Source organism: Acanthamoeba castellanii (assembly GCF_000313135.1).
Source record: "Acanthamoeba castellanii str. Neff unplaced genomic scaffold scf7180000084645, whole genome shotgun sequence".
NCBI classification, from domain to species: domain Eukaryota; phylum Discosea; order Longamoebia; family Acanthamoebidae; genus Acanthamoeba; species Acanthamoeba castellanii.
In genome coordinates this window covers 706,804-724,695 of record NW_004457313.1, presented here as the reverse complement: position 1 = coordinate 724,695, position 17,892 = coordinate 706,804, and the positions used below count along the sequence as shown (strand labels likewise).

Sequence of the window (17,892 nt, the reverse complement as noted above, 5' to 3'; positions counted from 1 at the left end):
GGTCGTTCGGAGTGGGTGTATGGGCTTGGGCCGGCCAATCACCACACGGCAATTAAACACATAATAAATAATTAATAGTCAACAGAATTATTTTAGTTTCTTTATTTATATTGCTTTGTACACCAACCTCCGTTACCGCGAGGCCCGAGGAGGAGGTAAACTTTGGCTTAAACTCCTCCTTACCGCTCCTTCCGGCAAGTAGCACTGTCGTCGTCATGGCGTCGCCCCCGTGGTCTGCTGACGAATGTCGAATGCTCGTCAAGGTACTCCCCCCCCCGCTTTTCCCAACCTGTAGGGGACCTGCACCGGACACACAAAAGGAAAAGAGAGTGAAAAGATCGGCCCCTCCTCCCGCTCCCCACCAACACTTGGGGGCATTTCCGCTGGCGTGTACGCCGTTTTCTTGGGCACGTGTACATAACGTACGTGTGTCGTGTTTTTGTCTAAAATAGTATTGGGGGCGGTGGTGCAACTACCACGTGGCCAAGCGCGGCAAGAAGCTGCCCGACCTCCTCCCCGGTAACCCCCCACCCTCTCTTCGATCGAAGCGAACTCAAGCGTGCTCTCCACGGCATCAATGTTCCTCACACGACGTGCCAATGTGGCGCGCGGCGCGGGAATGTCACCAGGGGTGGCGGGCGGGTCGGGCCTGGCGTGGCTCCTGGCCGGCCTTGCCCCCGACGTCGCCGACAAACTCCCACCGCTGCCTCACGACAAGCCACGCTCGCGCTCCCACAAGGTACCGCACTCCCCGCTAGTGCTCCTCGCTGGCGAACGCCTCCACGCAACATGTCAGGGATCTCTCACACGCACGGCATACGCACGCACACACACGATGCGTGCCTCGCCGCAGGTGTCGAACCACGTGGTGCTGCAGCGGTTCATGCGGCACACGCTCGCCATTCCCCTCTCCGACGACTGCTCGGCCGGTACGTGTGTCACATATCATCTACAGCGGCGGCGGCGGCGGCACTTGGCAGGTGGTGATGACGTGGATTGCTCACGTAAGGCGGACGGACGCGCGTGGGGTGCGCACACCTGGGGCGGTTGATCAGAGCGGCTAGGGGACGGAGACGCGGCGGCAGTGCTGGGGCTGCTGTGGGCTCTCGCACTCCACTTCCAGTTCCGCGCGCTGCTCCCGGCCCCGACGTCGCCCCGGGGCCGCGGCGCCGGCGGGAGTGACGGGCAGGGAGCGGCAGTGGCGGCAGTGCGGCGCGCGCTGCAGGACAAGCTCGCCCGATTCCTCGCCCGAGACGAGACCAGTGCAGCGAGAGAGGGCGGGCGCACTTCCGTGGCCTTGTCATCAGCGCCCGTGGCCGCGGCGGCTGCGGCGATCAGCAACTTCCAGCAGGACTTTAGCGATGGCACCCTCTTCTCTGCACTCATCCACCGGTACGCACCGCGGCCCTACCCTCCTCCTCCTCCTCCTCCTCCTTTTCGTCGTCGATCAATCGCGTGCAATGATGAACTTGGGCCTCGGCCTCGGCCTATTGTTGATTGGTGGCCTACGCAGGCAATGTCCGGAGGTGCTGGAGGTCGAGGGGCTGGATGCCAAGGACAAGCGGGGCAATCTGAAGCGCGCCCTCCGCCTGCTTCGCCGCAAGTGGGGCGTGCCCAAGCTCGTCGGTACTCCTCCTCTCCCTCTCTGTGCCTCTTCATTGAAGGGGCAACAACCCACACCAACCATCCAATGCTGACGCACCAAGGGGGAACCGAGCGCAGATGTGGAATCGCTGCAGCTGCAGGCGGGCGTGCGCTCCGAAGAGGTGGAGAAGTGCGTGATGGTGTACCTGGCCCTCGTCTTCGCCCGCTTCGACGACCAGCCCTCGCCCCTGCTCCGCCGCAAGTCCAAGGGCAGCTTCCTCTTCGGCTCTAAGTCCCTGCCCATCACCGCCACCACCGCCACCACCGCCACCAGCAGCACCAGCAGCTCGGCGCCCTTTCCCGCCACCACGTCGTCTTCCTCCACACCGAGCGCGAGCACCGAGCACAAGCCGGTCGTGCAGGCGCAGACCCAGTCGCGCTCGTGCTCATTCCCGGCGGTTGCCTACGTCCTGCCAGCTGCGCCTCGGCCGCCCGTCTCGGCCTCGTCTCCCTCCCTGCTGTCGGGAGGGACCCGGGACGATCTTGACGACGACGACGACGACGACGACGACGTGAGCAGTAGCAGCAGCAGCAGCAACGCGCCGCCGCCACACCAGCCCCACGGAGATGACGTCGAAGACCAGCTTCGGCAGAAGCAGGCGGCGGGATACAAGGGACTGCGCCACTCGGAGCTGTTCATCGACCAGGCCACGCGCCTGCAGCTCCAGGCCACCCTCGACTCCTTCTCGCGCGCACCGCAACCGCCGGAGCACACCGCCACCAGCAGCACCAGTGGAAGCAACAGCAGCAGCAGCAGCAGCAGCAGCAGCAGCAGCAGCAAGGGCCGGGCCGGCCACTCACCGCACAAGAAGCGGGCGGAACCGGCCCTGCAGAGTCGTGGGAGCGTCATCAAGTCCGTCCACAAGAAGCCCGAGAAGGAGAGCCTCCAGCTTCTCCTGGTACGTACCAGCCACCACCAGCAGCCACCGCCCCAAGACCTCTCGGAGAGCACCACGGGCTGACTGTGCGCTCACACGCCCGGGCTGTGTGCCGCGTGTGTCCCGTGTGTACATGGCAGGAGTGCGCAATGCTGGGGCAGGACCTTGACCTCAGCAACCAGACGTTCGACAACTTTGACTCGCTCATCCGCTTCCTCGCCGCCAAGGAGGCCGGCGGCGGCGGCGGCGGCAAGCCAGGCAACAACAACAGCAAGAGCCCCGCCTCCAGGGACGGCGCGCGCCCACGGGCGATATCGGACTTGGACGGCGAGGGAGCCGATGTGGTGAGCCACACTGAAGTTACCGACCTCTCCGACCTCCATTCCGAGTCCGACGACGACGACGACGACGACGATGTCTTTGACGACGACGACCTCTCTGGTACCTCTCCCTCCCACGCCTTGGTCGTCGCGTTCGCGCTGCGTTCACCACCCATTCATCCGTCCATCCGTCTCATCATCGCACAGAGCTGGCCTCCCTGGCCCTGGATTGCGCGTGGGACTCCCCGCGCTACAAGAAGTACCTCGACCCGGGTACGTACCAGCCCCACGATGACCCACCGCCCAACCCGACCTCCTCCTCCCCCCCCCGTGTAGGTTCCTCAGTGGGCCGGCCGCTCTTTGTCCCCCCTCCTCCCAAGGATCTCATCGGCTGGCTGCCCTCGCAGATTTCGAGCCGGGGGACGACACCACCGACGACGGAGACTTGGAGTCGACAGACACCGACTTTGATGCCACCCTTGCCAGCCTCTCCGAACCCTCCACACCCCGATCGTGCGCTGCTCCCTCTTCGTTCTTTGTTCGTTCTTCGTTCTTCGTTCTTCCTTCTTTCGGACATTCTCAATTCTGGTGCTGATCTGCTCTGAGCACAGGAGCCACGACAAGAAGGACAGCGGGCTGATGGACCTGGTGGCTGACCTACGGAGCCTGGGCCTCGCCGCCCCGCCTGAAGCTGTTGCGGGCGATGGGGCTGGCGTCCCCGCGACGATCCCTTCCCATCACCCGTTGGACCTGAGCGCCCTGCTGCTCCCGCGAGACATCGCGCAGCCGGATCCCAGGGCGCCCTCCCCGCGCGATGCGTCGGTGGGGCCGTCCCCCGCTGGCGCTATCGCCGGCCCGCTCGCGGAGCTTCACCACCACCACCACCACCAGCAGCAGCAGCGGGATGTGCCGCTGCACCAGAGCTTGCCGGCGCCTATCGCCACGCGACCGCCGGCGGCACCCACGACGTCTCCGGAGCCCGTGTTGGGCAGGCTGAGCCAGAGCCAGAGCCTTGTCGGCATCGGCGGCGGTGGCGCCGTCGGGCAATCCCCCGTAGGCGCTCCTCTGTTCTCGGACGTGCGTCGGCTGTGGCAGGAGCGGGCGACGGTCACGGCATCGTCGCGCAAGGGGCGCACCTGGGACAACCTCCAGCGGGCCATGGAGGAGGAGATGATCAAAAAGGCCAAGGCCGACGAGCGACGCCGCCAGCAGCTTGACACACACCCAGCCCCCTCTGCTGCTGCTTCTCGAGGCCCTGCACAACCGCAGCAACTCGCCTCCGCGGCAGCGCAAACATCGCCGATACCTGCCGACTCCGCCGCCGCAGCTGGGAGCAGCCTCCACCGCCCACACAGCGCCGAAGAGTCCGCCGCTACCACTTCGGCCCTGCCGCCTGCGTCCGCGCCGGCGAGCGGCGATGCGGTGGGCGCCGTGAGCCAAGGTACTCGTACCCCGGCCTGTACTCGTACCGCTGCCTGTCCCGCATCCATGCGGGGACTCGCACTCTCTCTCCCTCCCAAATGTTGATTATGTTGTTGTTTGTGATGATGATGATGATGATGGCAGAGTTGGGTCGTCTGGAGGAGCTGATGGGTGCGTGGGAGAGGGCCAAGGAGGCGCCCTACCTGCACGGCGTGGTGCTCACCACCAAGTCCCTCGTCAGCCGCGTCAAACTCCTCGCACGTGCGTACTTGCCTCGCATGTGCCTGCGATCGCGACGTTCTTGGCTTCCTCCGTGAGCTCACCGCCGCCCACCACACAGTCGCGACGGGGAAGCAGACGGGCGACGAGGCGGCCCTGCGGAGCCAGGAGCTGGTGGGGCGGATGCTGGAGCTGGCCAGCCTCTTCCGCCAGAACACGACGGCCAGCGACGCCGTGCTGGAGGCCAAGAGCCGCGAGTTCGTGCTCGCCGCTGCCCACCTCGCCCACGTGGTGCTCCCCGCCGCCGCCCCTCTCGTGGTGGGGGACGACGAGCAGGTGGCGTCGGCGGCGCCGGCGGCGAAGGAACCCGCGGGGGCGCCGCAACAGAGCAGGCGCGCGCCGGACGATTCGGCTTCTATTGGCAACAGCAGCAGCAGCAGCAGCAGCTCCTCCGGCAAAACCGAAGGACGATCTCCTCCGATCCCTTCGCTGCGGCTGGCAGTCCTCGCGCCCGCGGCAGCACCACCACAGGCGACCCACGGAGAGCCGGCCCACCACCCGAACGTCGGCGCCGCCGCTACCGCCAGTGGTGTCGTGCACCACCAGCGGGACACTCTGGCGAACGGCCAACAACGTCGCCAGGCCACTGCTGCCACCAATGGCGTACATGGCGCCACTCTTCGATCCGCAATGATCTGCCCACCAGTGAGCGACTGACACCATTTGGGGACAGGGAGGCGGCGACGATGATGACGATGACAGGTTCAGGGCCTGGCGACGCGACATCGGCAGATGCACCTTCCTCGACGCCTCGTCGCTCCGGAACTTTGCCGAGCTTCTCCGGTACCACACACGGCTTCCGCCCGCACCGCGGCCACCCGCGCCACCCGCGACTCACCCCTTGGTGTGCCCTTTATTCGGGTCGGGGACCACCGCCAGGACGGTCATTTCGCACGCGCAGGAGGTGGCTGATCGGCCTGAGGCGCTCCAGCGGCGGGCGCAGATCGTGCAGGACTGCCAGCACCTGGCCACCGCCGGGGCCGAGTGGATCCGCTGCGGCGCCTGCACCACGGCCAGCGCGCGCACCGGCGGTACCTCCTCCTTGCAGACTCCGCCCAAGACCCCGCGCACCGAGAGTCGGATCAAGAATCGGTACCCCACCACTCTCCCCCACTTGGCGAGGGGCCAGGCGACCAGGGCTCACGCACTGACCTGGTCGTGTGTGTCGTGTGTGTGCCCTGTCGCGTCGGCAGGTTGCTGGCCGCCTTCGACCGACTCGACAAGTCAGTGCACGCTTCGACATCGACATCGACATCGACATCGACATCGACATCGACATCGACATCGACATCGACATCGACATCGACATCGAGCAGCGGCAGCGGCCCCATGACGCCGACGGGGAAGCTCTCTCCGACGACCCGGACGGGTGAGCCGTCGCCTCGTCTGGCACCGCGCGCCCTCAGCTGGTCGGCCGACGAGCTGGCGGGCGTGTCGGGTGGCGGGGAGGAGGTGGGCCTCGAGGAGCACGTCAACCTGGTTGTGCGGGGGCTCACCCGGGCGGTGGGCCTGTGCACCGACGAGACGGGCAGCGACGCGCCGAGCGGCTTCCACGCGGCCGACGTGCGGCAGCTGCTCCGGACCATCACGCGCGCGCTGCAGGTCACCGCCGCCAAGCTGCCTCTGGAGTACCGTAAGGCCGTCCTCGACGCCGCCGAGAAGTATCTCCAGTGCGCCATCCCGCTCGTGTCGGCCATCGAGCAGTGCGACGCCGAGTACGCGCCTCCCCTCCCTCCCGGAGGTTGTTGATTGGTTTTGACCACAACAAAAACAGAACGGAGGCGGCCAAACGGAAGGAGCTCTCGCAGGCCACCCACATCGCACGGATCCGCTGGATGACAGCATTCAGGGTTCTCGTGACCACGCTCAAGGACGCCGTCTCCGCACAGAAGCCTTCTTCGGCGGGGTAATACCCCACGGTAACCCCCCCCCATCAGTTGGATTAAACAAAGCCTGTGTGTTCAAGTGTTGTTGTTATTGTTGCACCACTGCTGTTTCTTTGCTGTTCATGCATCGGACCGCGGGAGGAGCGCCTGCATGATGCTGATCTGGTCGCCGTGGTAGACTGCGCTCTCCTTGCGCACCCAGCCGTACTTTTCGTACATGGCGGCCGTCTGGTCCTTGGTCCACAGCCACACCTCGGGCAGGCCCACCTCGCGCGCCTTGGCCAGAATCTGCGTCAGCAGCGCGCCCGCCAATCCTGTTCCACACACACGCAGCACACGACACACACACGACACACACCACAGCGCAAGCAAAGTGAGCTTTGTTTGTCCGGCACAGGGACGCAAGGCAGGCCGACGGACGCACCTCGGCCTCGGTGGTGCTCCTCGACGAAGACGCACACGAGCCACGAGTTGATGTGCTTGTGCGTGGGCAGGTCCTCCGTGTCCAGGGTCACTAACACGGCACACACCAGGAGGAGGAGGAGGAGGAGGAGGAAAGAGATGTTGGTCAGACGACCACGCTACCCACATGTCGGTGCTCGCTGGGACGGGCTGGGCTCGCACCGGTGGCGCACGGGATGTCGGCCCCATCCGGTCCGGGCACAAAGGCGACGAGGGTGAGGGGTATCTTGTCGCGGTTCATGCAGCGGGCGTGCATGTCGGCCCCCACCTCCTGCTCGCTGTGCAGGCCCAAGTCCTGCCCGGTAGAGACGAGAGAGAGAGGATACTCCGCAGGTGAGCTTCTCCGGAGTTGGCAAGACCAGCGGAGGGGGGGAAGGGGGCAAACCCGGTAGACCACGGCCCATTCTTGCCAGAACCAGCGGGCAAGGGTCGGCACGAAGTCCGGACGGTCAGCCAGCAGGCAATAGGAGGCGTAGCAAGGCTTTTGGGCCTCTTCTTGCTCCATTACTATTCTTCCGTCACCCGCCACTGTGTGCAGAAAGGAAAGGTTTGTTTATTCGTTTATTTTCTTTACTTGCTGGGGGATTCGCTTGGGGGAGGGGCGAAAGCGGCGGCGGTGGTGGGGCGTCGTGGCCACCAGCGGGCGCGTAGGTTGCGCCAGAGGAGGAGGGCCAGGGGCCAGACGAGCACGACGCAGAGGAGGCCCAGGACGAAGAGGTTGAGCACGAGGGTCAGGATGACCAGCGCGCTGTTGAACCCTTGGCTCTCCTGGAGCTCGTCGGCGTAGGTGGTGCCCTCGAGCAGGTAGCTCACGATCGCGCCCACCTGGCCGTGGTTGCGCCACGCCGTCTGGGCGCCGAAGGTGACTGTCACCGTGAGTATGGCCAGCTCCTCCATCCTGTTCTCGATCACCTTCTTGAAGGGCTGCAATGCAAAGAAGAAAAAGAAGAAGAAGAAGAACAAACGGTTCAGCATTCATGGATGATGATGAAATATTCTATGCCGACACCAAAGGGGGGTTGTGAGATGGGAGATGGGAGGGAGGCGTGCCTGCAAGACGAACTGGAGGCAGAGGGAGAAGAGGAGGACCACGAAGATGAGACTCGCGCGCCAGGGCGTGTGGAGGGGCACCACGGAGATGGCCAGGGCGAGCGCCAGGCGCCGCAGGAGGATGGCCAGCTCGAACCAGAAGAACTGTGGCTTGTAGCAGTAGTACAGGTTGCCCAGCCTGCGCGCATGTGTGGTGGTGGTGGTGGTGGTGGTGGTGGTGGTGGTGGTGGTGGTGGTTACACATCAACCAACCAGGACAAGAACGTTATTCATCTCAAATCGTGAGGTGCTTCCCCTGTTGGAATGCAAACCATTCAGGGCACGTCGCGTGGTCACCGCTAGCACGCACCATTGGTTGACCTGCGGCTGATCGATGTCCTTCCGGTGGAGGAAGAGGAGCACGCCGAACAGGATGGGGATCCCCACCACGTACAGGGCCAAGGCCACTGCCGCCATCGGCACCAGCACGCTCCACTCCGTGTCCCTGTCATGGCCTTTGCGGTTACGATGATGTCGCAAGAGAGCGTGCGAGCGTGTGCGTGCAAAGAGGGAGATGCGTACAGAGAGCACTGGAGCCAGGGGAGGCTCTGCATGTAGGGGACCTGGGTGAGTGGCTCCTCGGGGCAGTTGAAGACCTCGAGCGCGCGCCTGGACATCTCGAAGTAGAGGAAGTAGAGCGTGTACATCCACAGGTAGAGGCCGAACCCCCACCGGCTCGACGACGCGGGCGGCGGAGCTACGTCGTCTGCCTGTTCGCCGCCGGCCTGCGGGTCGCGGGCGCCTGGAGCGAGCAGCAGCGGCGTGGCATCGTCGTCGTCGTCGTTGACAGGCTGGCTGCAGGGCTCCGGCTCCTGCGGCAGCTGGTTGTCGTTGTCGTCGCTCGACTCGACAAACTTGCCGTAGGCCCAGCCGGCGAGGGTGGCGAGGCCAACATAGGCGAGGACCAGGACCGTGGCCCCCGGGATCAGCAGGAACGACGAGAGGAGGTTGAGCGCGGGTGACGACAGCACCGGCAGAACGCATTCCAGACCCAGCCCTGGTGGTCACCAACATCATCGTCATGAGCCATGCCGAATTGAGACCGAAAAAAATTGATCGCATTCCACGTGTAGTGCCTGCAGTCTTGGCATTACGGATGTCCAGGTACCGCATGCCCAGCCTGGATCATCGCATGCGTTCAAAATGAACAAGCAGAGCAACCATTAAAAAAATTAACTATTAGATATATATAAAAATAGTTATATGACACAAAAAGCCAGACCAGAAGGAAAGTGAGGGCGTGCGCACCGGAGAGCCCAGTCGGGCCAGATGTTGTTGAGGGATGACGTGGTCTGGAGGTAGAGGAGGAGGATCTTGAGGGTGTCGCTGTCGGAGATGATGTTCATGGTCTGGCACAGCTTGAGGTAGAAGGCCTTCCGGTAGTTGAAGAGGTAGAACCCGAACGCGACTCCCACGACGGCCGCCAGGACCCCGCTGCGAGATTGCGCCCTTCTTGGCGACGCTCTCGCACTTGATGCAGGCCGACTTGCTCCGGAAGTAGCAGTCCTCGAAGCCCTTGCAGATGCACCTGCTGCACAGACGACCCTCGGTACCTATCCGCGTGCAGTGGTGCGTGTAAGCGTTCAAGGAGAACGAGGTCGAAGGAGGAAGTGGGCGAGGGGTAAACCTTCACCGCACAACCGGCAGTAGTGGGCGAGGCCCTTCTTCCAGGTGGCCGTGCAGTTTCCGTCGGGTTGCACGAGCGGTTGCATTGACAGCATCGATGACCAGGTCTGGGGGAAATGCACTCGTGCGCGTCAGTCAAAGTTCGGGTTAACATCCAAACAGAGGACGAGGAGCAGCACGCGCACCAGGGCACGGAATGGCCAAACCAACTGCAAAAGCGATGACAACAACAGCAGCAGCAGCAGCAGCACAAAAGAAAATGTGATTGTAAGTGTAGGCCAATTCAGGGCCGGTTATGCATAAAACGAAGATGAACCCGTGCGGTAGCGTACCGTAGACGGGTGGGCTGTCCGCGGTGGTCGGTGGAGCGGTGGAGGGGTGGTCGAGGGTGAGCTTGTCCTGGGAGGTGACGAGCACGGGGTAGTAGCCCACCTTCCACTCGAGCACGTTGGTGCCCTCACTGCAGTCACAGTTGAACGGGCACGACCTGCACTCATCGGGCGGTTCCCCGTGGTAGTTGCTGCTCGACCAAGAGGCAAGGTGTGGCGAGAAAGAGGAATGAAAACAATGTTGTCGACACCCCTTAAAAGGGTGCATTCACGCGGGTGTGTTGGGTGCTTACTGGCACACTCGCACAGGCGGTAGTTGTAGTAATCGGGGGACATGGAGATGGTGAGGAAGGCGTTGCCGGCGAGAACGATGCTGGGGCAGGTGAAGATGCGCCCGTCATCGACCGACATCTCGTTGAGGTCCTGCTCGTAGTAGACCGGCAGAGTGCCGTTGACCGCACGCATCAACACGTTGCCTGCCCACCGCCCACCGCCCCCCCCCCGATGCAGAGTAACCAGATGATAAGGGTCCGTTTCGTGGTTTCTGTGGCGAAGGACGTGAGTGGCCGGAGGTGGGGAGAGAGTCGACGAACCGGTGACGGAGAAGGCGGTGAGGGAGGCGTCGGCCATGGCCTGAATGCGATCGTCGATGGCTCCCTCGAGGTTGTTGTAGCTGAGGTCGATGCCGTTGATCTGCTTCAAGTTGGTGTAGAACTGTTCGGGAATCTCTCCTGCGTGCACGTGTCGTGTATGCGTGTCGTGTGCGGAGTACGAGTGCGTGTGTGATGTGTGGAGAGTGAGCAGAGGCTCTTAGGGGCAGCTGGGTGGGGGGAGGGTGTGCCACACCGGTGAGGTTGTTGTGGTCGAGGGCCAGCTGGCGGAGCATGGCGAGGTTGGCGAGGCTCTTGGGTATGGGGCCGCTGAGTTTGTTGTCGGAGAGGATCAGCTTCTGCAAGCGGGTGATGTTCCCCAGCTCCTGCCCAACGAATGGACCAATCAACGAGAGACAGCGGAGATGAGCGTACGCGCGTTTGAACGCTGCCGGATGACCCGTCCATCCATCCATCCATCCATCCATCCATCCATCCATCCATCCATCCATCCATCCACATCCATCCATCCATCCATCCATCCATCCATATCCACATGCAGGGGCAATAGCAAGAGGGCAACATGGGGGGTACCTCGGGTATGGGTCCGGTCAGGTTGTTGTGGCCCAACACCAGGTACACGACGCCCGGAGGCGACACTGCATATGTGTATAGAAATGAGGCCGCCGCCGCCGCCGCCACTGTGATGAGGATTTCAAATGTGAGCACGTGCGGTACCGGATAGTTGGCCCAACTCCTTGGGTATGTGGCCGCTGAGGTCGTTTTCCGACAGGTCCTGCGTCGCGTCGAGAGGGAAGAAAAGGCGATGAGCCGGGCTTGGCGGTCGCGAATGACGAGCCGCCGCCACCATCGTGCAGGAGGAAAATGATCAGGAGGGGAGGTATACCAGCTCCTCAACGTTGTTGAGGTGGCCCAGGGAAGGCGGAATCGGGCCGGAGAAGAGGTTGTTGTCCAGACGCAGGATCGTCAACTGGCTCAGCTCGCCCAGCGAATCCGGCAGTGGCCCGCTCAACTGCACATCGCACACCCACACAGAAGGCGCCCAGCCGCATCGCACACATGTGCGTTTGGTGAGTTTGTTCTTTGATGTGTTTTGCACCATCAAGCTCGCCACCGTGTTATCATGTTCATGATCGACATGGTCGTACCTGGTTGTCCTTGAGGTCGAGATTCTGGAGGGCCGATAGGTTGCCGATCTGCGACGATAGTGGCCCGGAGAAGGAGCACGAATAGAGGTAGAGCACCCCCAGCTGGCCGAGGGAGGTCAGAGACGACGGGAGCGGCCCGCCCAAGAGCGGGTTGTGGCTGAGATCGAGCACCACGAGCCCCGCCAGCCGCCCCAGCGACGCCGGCAGCTCGCCCGTCAGGCCGTTGCGCGGCAGCTGAATGTAGATGTCGCCCGCGTCGCACTGCACGCCATACCACTTGCAGTGCGTGCCCCACGCCAACCAACACGTCCTGCACACGACACGACAAACGCAACACGACACGACACGACACGACACGACACGACACGACACGACACGACACGACACGACACGACACGACCAATACAGACGGAGCCAACCAACCCCGTCATTAGCGCCCCAGTTGCACACAACCTGCGAGGTGAAAGGTGTGGCGGGCGGCGCACGAGTTGTCGTCTGAATGGCGGCACTGGTGCGTCCACGAGGGACCTCCGGTGGCGTGGTAGAAGTCCTGCAGCAGCTGCTCTACTCCCTCCTCTGCGCATGCCCCCCCCTCTTTGAGTTTAGGTCCGACACCGGCGGGGAGGAACTGGTTGACGTACGAGGACCGGCACTTCCAAGGGGTGAGAACAGGAGGACCAACAACAACAACACGGGTGCGATCGCCCACCCGCCCCCTGGTACCCGCATCATCTATTGACGACCGTCGGGTATTTGCGCCACTTTTAGTTTGTCGACCGGCCCCAATGTGAGCACGATTTGTGCAGTCGAATCCAGCTCCGCCGGCGAAGGCGGCAAGGGCTCCGAAGAGTACTACCGGAGGGGTGGCACAAGTTCGCAAGTGGTGCGGGCAAGGCAGCTGCCGCAGCTGTGAGCGATCTATGCGGCAAAGATGGAGCTGGATTACAAGTCGCTGGTCCTGCTGCTGTGGTACTCGTTCTTGGCCATCGTGAAGGTCATCTTTATTGCTGCCTTCGGGGGCTTCTTCACTCGCTCCCACCTCCTCTCCTCCGGCGCCAAGAAGGACCTCAGCAACGTACGCCACAATATTTATTATTTATCTTTTATCATTTGTCATTTTTTACAGAAATATAAATATAAACAAAGCTGTTAAAATTACAAGGTGGCTAATTCATATTTTTATGGTGTTATGGTCTTAAATTTTGCATTGGGCGCAGCTGGTGTTCTACTTGTTCACGCCGTGCCTGCTGTTCGCGAGTGTGAGCACCACGGCGGACGCCGAGAGTCTGCTGCGATGGTGGCCCCTGGTCGTGTTCCCCATGATCTGGCAGGCCATCGCCTTCGCCGCCGGCCACCTCCTGGTGATGGCTCTCCTGCCCGCCCTCGCTCCCGCCTCCTCTCTGCCCCTCCTCTCCTCCTCGCCCGCCTCCGTTCCCCATCTCCAGCGCTCCAAACGGTGAGGCTCTCCTTCGCGCTCATGTATCCGTATCGTGTGTGTGTGTCGTGTGAGTGTTGTGTGCGTGTGTCATGTGTGTGTCGTGTGTGGCTTGCAATGCTGACCGGGCCGGATCGGGTGAAGTGAAGAAGTGGTCAAGTGCCTGGTTAGCTCTTTGGTGTTCTGGGTACGTGGACACGTTCGCGTATCGTGTGTGTCGTGTCTGTGCATTGCGCGGTCGTTGGCTCAACCGAATGTCACGATGGCCTCCATCACCATCATCACCACCGCTGCAGAACGCCGGAAACCTGCCGCTCAGTCTCATCATCTCTATCACACGCGACATTGAGCCGTTCGCCTCCGACCCGACGGCGACCTCGCGCGGCGTGGCCTACACGTCGATCACCATGACCTACCTATCCCTCATGTGCTGGAGCGTGGCCTACAACTACCTGCGCCCCTCCTCCCCGTCGCCCTTGCGTCTGCCCATCGGCGCCGACGACACCACCGACGACGGCGACGCGGGCCCTCTCGCGTACGGCCAACACAAGAAGCTCGATGATGACAACGACGATGGTCGTCGATCGGCAGCCGAGAAAGCCACCTCCGGTGACAAGAAGGCGGTAGCCGCAAGCGCATTGCCATGGCAGCGGCTGGCTAAGGAGCTCTTCACCCCGGTGACAATCGCACTCGCCATCGCCCTCGTGGTCGGGCTCGTCGGGCCGCTCCGCAGGTAAACCACCCCTCGTCACTCACTCACCCACCACCCGCCCTTGTGGCCCTGATCCGCCATCGATTGTAACGCGCTGCATGTGCGGTCACGCAGCGTCTTCCACGAGCCGGGCGCGCCGTTGAAATTCGTGAGCGACCTCACCAGCACACTGGGCGCTTGCGCCGTGCCCATCATCCTCCTCGTTCTGGGCGCCAGCCTAAGCAACGGCCCACAAGCCCTCCGCATCAGTGCATGCCCCCCCCCACAAACTGTGCAATTATTATTGAATTGGTTGACGTGTAACCGGGCTGCGATGATCGATCAGGCAGGTGGGCGGTCGTGGGTATCGTCGGGGTGAAGCTCTTGCTCATGCCCGTCATCGGGATCGCGATGGTGTGGACGGCCAGCCGATGGGGCCTGCTGCCCGACGACCCTCTCTTCCTACTCTGCCTCGTCATCCAGGCGTCCAGCCCATCTGCCACTGCACTCGTATGCTCCTCCCACACAGCAGCGTGCAGACTCTTGACCTCGCTGCTGGCACAACACGCGCACGACACGCGCATCGCACGTAGCCCGCTGACGGTGATGGTGCATCAGGTGGTCATCACGGAACAACTTGGCAGCGGCTCCGGCATGATGGCAAGTCTGCAGTTTTGGCAGTACCTCGTCGCCATGTGCTCCGTCACCGTGTTCATCGCCCTCAGCCTTTACCTCTTCGTGTAGATAAAACGAGGACTTTTCTTAATTACCTGACGTGGCTTTCTTGTTTATTTTCCCCTCTTATTTCCCTCTTCCCTTCTCTACGTCCGAGCAACAATGGAGGCAGAGGTGAGCAAGGAGGAGGAAGCCAGGCGGTCCGACAAGTGGCGAGCAGATGTGGTGGGCGGCCTCCTCGTGGCGTGGGTGGTGGTGCTGGTGTCGTGGGTGCTCTACTTCCACTTCACGGCCGTGCTGCCCTACACCGCACCCGCACGCGCTCCCGCCGCCTCGTCCTCGTGGTGGTGGGGCCAGGCCTGGTGGTGCTTCCACCTCGCCTCGTGCCTCTGGCTCTTCCAGGGCGGCACCGCCTCCTACTTCTCTGTACCACCACCCTTTCCTTTTATTTATGCATTTTATTTTATTTTATTTGTTGTGCGGCGAGTAGTGCCTCACTTCTCCGTTTGGGTGCCGGGGGGGGGGGTGACTGAAGGCTCTGCTGACCCGGCCGGGGTATCCGCGGCGGATCGGGGAGCAGGAGGTGCGGCAGCACTATGCGCACCTCCGCGACATGCCCGTGCCCGCTCGCGGCGAGGGCTTCTCGCGCTGGTGCACTCACTGTACCGTGCATCCGCTGCCCACCCTCCCCCCTCCTTGCATCATCATTGGTCGCCGCTGGCGGAGTCTAACGGGGCGTGTGCGTAGGCCAGCAGCCCAAGTTCGATCGCACCCACCACTGCAAGTACTGCAACACGTACGTGCGACATGCTTGCCGGCACATGCGCACCCGCACGCACTATTGTGCACACGCACACGCTCGGCACCGTGGGTTGCGCGGTTCAGCTGACTGGTTGTGTCGGGGGGACCGAATTGCGCACAGGTGCGTGCTCAAGATGGATCACCACTGTCGTACGCGTTTCTCCACCCATACATACAAAAGGGCATGATCCTTCTCCTCTTCGGCCTCGCGCACGTCTACGAGCCTGCCGCACCTGTGCGATCGTTGCGCGCCGTGGTGACGATGGTGACGATGGTGACGATGGTGCATGGTGCGTGGTGCGTGTGATAGCATGGATATGGAACTGTGTGGGGCAGAACAACCACCGCCACTTCTTCCTCTTCGTCGTCTACGTGTGGCTGTCCAGCTTCTACGGCGCCCTCAACGTGCTCCCGCTCTTCTACGAGGCCTACAACAGCGAGGTACTCACACTGCGTGCGCACACGCCAGTCGCTCGAGCGCGGGAGTGACAATGCTCATGGCACGCGCAGGAGTGGACGCTGCCGATGCCCCGCAGCCAGGTGGCGGTGTCCACATTCCTGAACGTGTCGACCGTGCTGGCGGTTAGCATCCTCCTCGCGGTTCAGGCCTTCCTCATCTCCACAGGTGCGCACACGCGCAAGCCCCGGTTGGTGTGAAGTGCGGCGCCATTCCTGTTGACCCTTTCCGCGTGCGCCGCGTGCGTTGTGTGTTGACATTGCAGGGCAGACGTCGGTGGAGTGGCAGGTCAATCGGGTGCAGCGGAAGAAGGCCAAGCTGGAGGGGCGGCCGTTCGTCAACCCGCACGACTTCGGCTTCCGACGCAACTGGGAACACTTTCTCGGCAAGCACAGCCTGCCGTTCGTCCTGCTACCCTCCCTCGTCGCCCCTCCGCCCCTCGGTGCGTTTTTCCCGCGGGCCGCTCGCGCGCTCACGACGCAACACAACACACGCACTCAACACACGATACGCGCACCGCTGACCGGGTGTGATGGGGCACAGACGAGAGCTCGGAATCCCACTACGCCGGAGTGTGAGTCGAGGAAGCCAGTCCGTCAGAGCGACGTCGATTCCTCACGCACTCTTCGTCAACCACCACCGCAGTGCTCGGCAAACTAGAAGAGAGGCTGGACACCCGTGCTGTGAATACGCGCGACATTTACTTCGGGGCTGATGAGCCTCGCCGAGAACAGGAACAACAAGAACTAGAACAAGAACCCCTTCAGAGGGCCTTTTTCTTCTCGGCCTCGGCAGCGTGGAGGAGGGTCTCGAACTCGGCGAGCGAGTGGAGGGGCCAGCACTCGATCTGGCCGTTGTGGTCGAGGAGGAACGGGGCCACGTGCTGGTTCTTGTAGTGGACGGAGATGGTCTTGGCCAGGAGGGACCGGTTGGCGTCCCACAGGCACGCGAGGTTGGCCCAGCTGTACCAGTACCGCGTGTAGCCCAGCCGCCCGCGCTCGGCGTCCTCCCGGAACATGGGCCGCGAGCGATGCAGCAGCGTCGACTGCACCACCCGCCACAGCAGCGCCTTCACGTAGTCGGCCAGGCTCAGGTCCAGCCACACGATGTCCCTCGCCTCCTCGAACAGCGCATCATACGTCTGGCCACGCACACACGCACACCACCACCGCACGCACGCACGCACGCACGCACGCACAAAGAGAATGGGTTAATGATTGAAGCAAGAAGGTGGGAGAACGACACGTACCTCCCACCGATCGAGGGTCATGTCGATGACGTAGCCGTTGTACTTGTTCTTGCTGAAGAAGCGGCGGACCATGTCCCCGACGCGGCTCGGGAAGCGCTGCTTGATCTCGGCCTCCTTGCGCCAGTCGCGCGGCCGCCGCACCGCGCCTTCTTCGGACCCCTTCCCCTTCCCTTCGCCCTCCTCCTTCTCCTCCTTATCCTCTTCTTCTTCGTCGAAGAAGATGTTGACGTTGGACAGCTCCAGGTAGGGCACCTTGAGCGCCTGCGCCAACCGCCACGCCGGACGCTCCTCGAGGGGCGTGCCGGGCATCGTCCCTGGTGTAGACGGGCGCAGGGCAGGGGGGGTGGCTGACGTCAGAAGGGGGGCAGGCTCGAGGAGAAGTGGTGGTAAGTGGAGTAGCGCAGAGTAGAGTGTAGAGGCCTTGGGTGTACCGATGAGCACCACCTTGGTGCGGGTGACGAGGTTGGACCCGGGCAGCTGGTCGATGGTCTTGTTCCGCTTACCCGCGTCGTAGTCGAACCTGTACCGGTGGCCACCGACGAACAAGAAGAAGAGATAACGGTCGAATTATTTAATGTATATATTCGCTACTAGATTAAATAAATCAATCAATAAATAAACAGAACAGGCTCAACTTAGGTGGCGGACCTCTTTTCGTAGTACAGCCAGAGCGTGAGGAGCGTGAGGAACACCACTAGCCCGGCAACCAGCAGCAGCGCCAGCAGCCACATGTTTTTTCTGCACCTGGCCTAGATCTGTGTGTACTGGGGGGGGGGTAGTGAGTGAGCACTCTGCCGGAGCCCCAACACGTTGGTGCCCGTTGCGCACTGGCACTGGCCCCTGCTACGAGCACCACTCATCGGGAAGGCCAGCCGTACTGGTGGTGGGCG

At 62.6% G+C, this 17,892-nt stretch overlaps 4 protein-coding genes and 2 pseudogenes across 4 annotated transcripts; 3 read left to right on the top strand and 3 right to left on the bottom strand.

Annotated features, from left to right (window-relative positions):
* The first annotated feature begins 215 nt into the window (after nt 1-215).
* Nucleotides 216-6,453, top strand: ACA1_094240 (annotated as a pseudogene).
* A 96-nt stretch (nt 6,454-6,549) lies between these two features.
* ACA1_094230 (acetyltransferase, GNAT superfamily protein) lies at nt 6,550-7,396 on the bottom strand (the record flags this gene model as incomplete). Its single annotated transcript, XM_004334830.1, has 4 exons — nt 6,550-6,743; nt 6,854-6,943; nt 7,054-7,186; nt 7,277-7,396. 4 exons carry the CDS (start codon nt 7,394-7,396, stop codon nt 6,550-6,552), a joined length of 537 nt encoding a protein of 178 aa, XP_004334878.1.
* A 65-nt stretch (nt 7,397-7,461) lies between these two features.
* Nucleotides 7,462-12,423, bottom strand: ACA1_094220 (annotated as a pseudogene).
* Nucleotides 12,424-12,625: 202 nt separating this feature from the next.
* Nucleotides 12,626-14,564, top strand: ACA1_094210 (transporter, auxin efflux carrier family protein; the record flags this gene model as incomplete). Its single annotated transcript, XM_004334829.1, has 7 exons — nt 12,626-12,769; nt 12,912-13,150; nt 13,274-13,316; nt 13,426-13,862; nt 13,956-14,089; nt 14,167-14,330; nt 14,439-14,564. The coding sequence occupies 7 exons, from the start codon at nt 12,626-12,628 to the stop codon at nt 14,562-14,564; spliced, it is 1,287 nt and encodes a 428-aa protein (XP_004334877.1).
* Nucleotides 14,565-14,657: 93 nt separating this feature from the next.
* ACA1_094200 (DHHC zinc finger domain containing protein) lies at nt 14,658-16,331 on the top strand (the record flags this gene model as incomplete). The annotated part of the gene is made up of 8 exons (XM_004334828.1): nt 14,658-14,921; nt 15,031-15,157; nt 15,243-15,295; nt 15,478-15,586; nt 15,607-15,737; nt 15,807-15,921; nt 16,019-16,195; nt 16,297-16,331. 8 exons carry the CDS (start codon nt 14,658-14,660, stop codon nt 16,329-16,331), a joined length of 1,011 nt encoding a protein of 336 aa, XP_004334876.1.
* A 185-nt stretch (nt 16,332-16,516) lies between these two features.
* ACA1_094190 (uncharacterized protein) lies at nt 16,517-17,733 on the bottom strand (the record flags this gene model as incomplete). Its single annotated transcript, XM_004334827.1, has 4 exons — nt 16,517-16,894; nt 17,003-17,316; nt 17,434-17,522; nt 17,651-17,733. 4 exons carry the CDS (start codon nt 17,731-17,733, stop codon nt 16,517-16,519), a joined length of 864 nt encoding a protein of 287 aa, XP_004334875.1.
* Between the last annotated feature and the right edge of the window lie 159 nt (nt 17,734-17,892).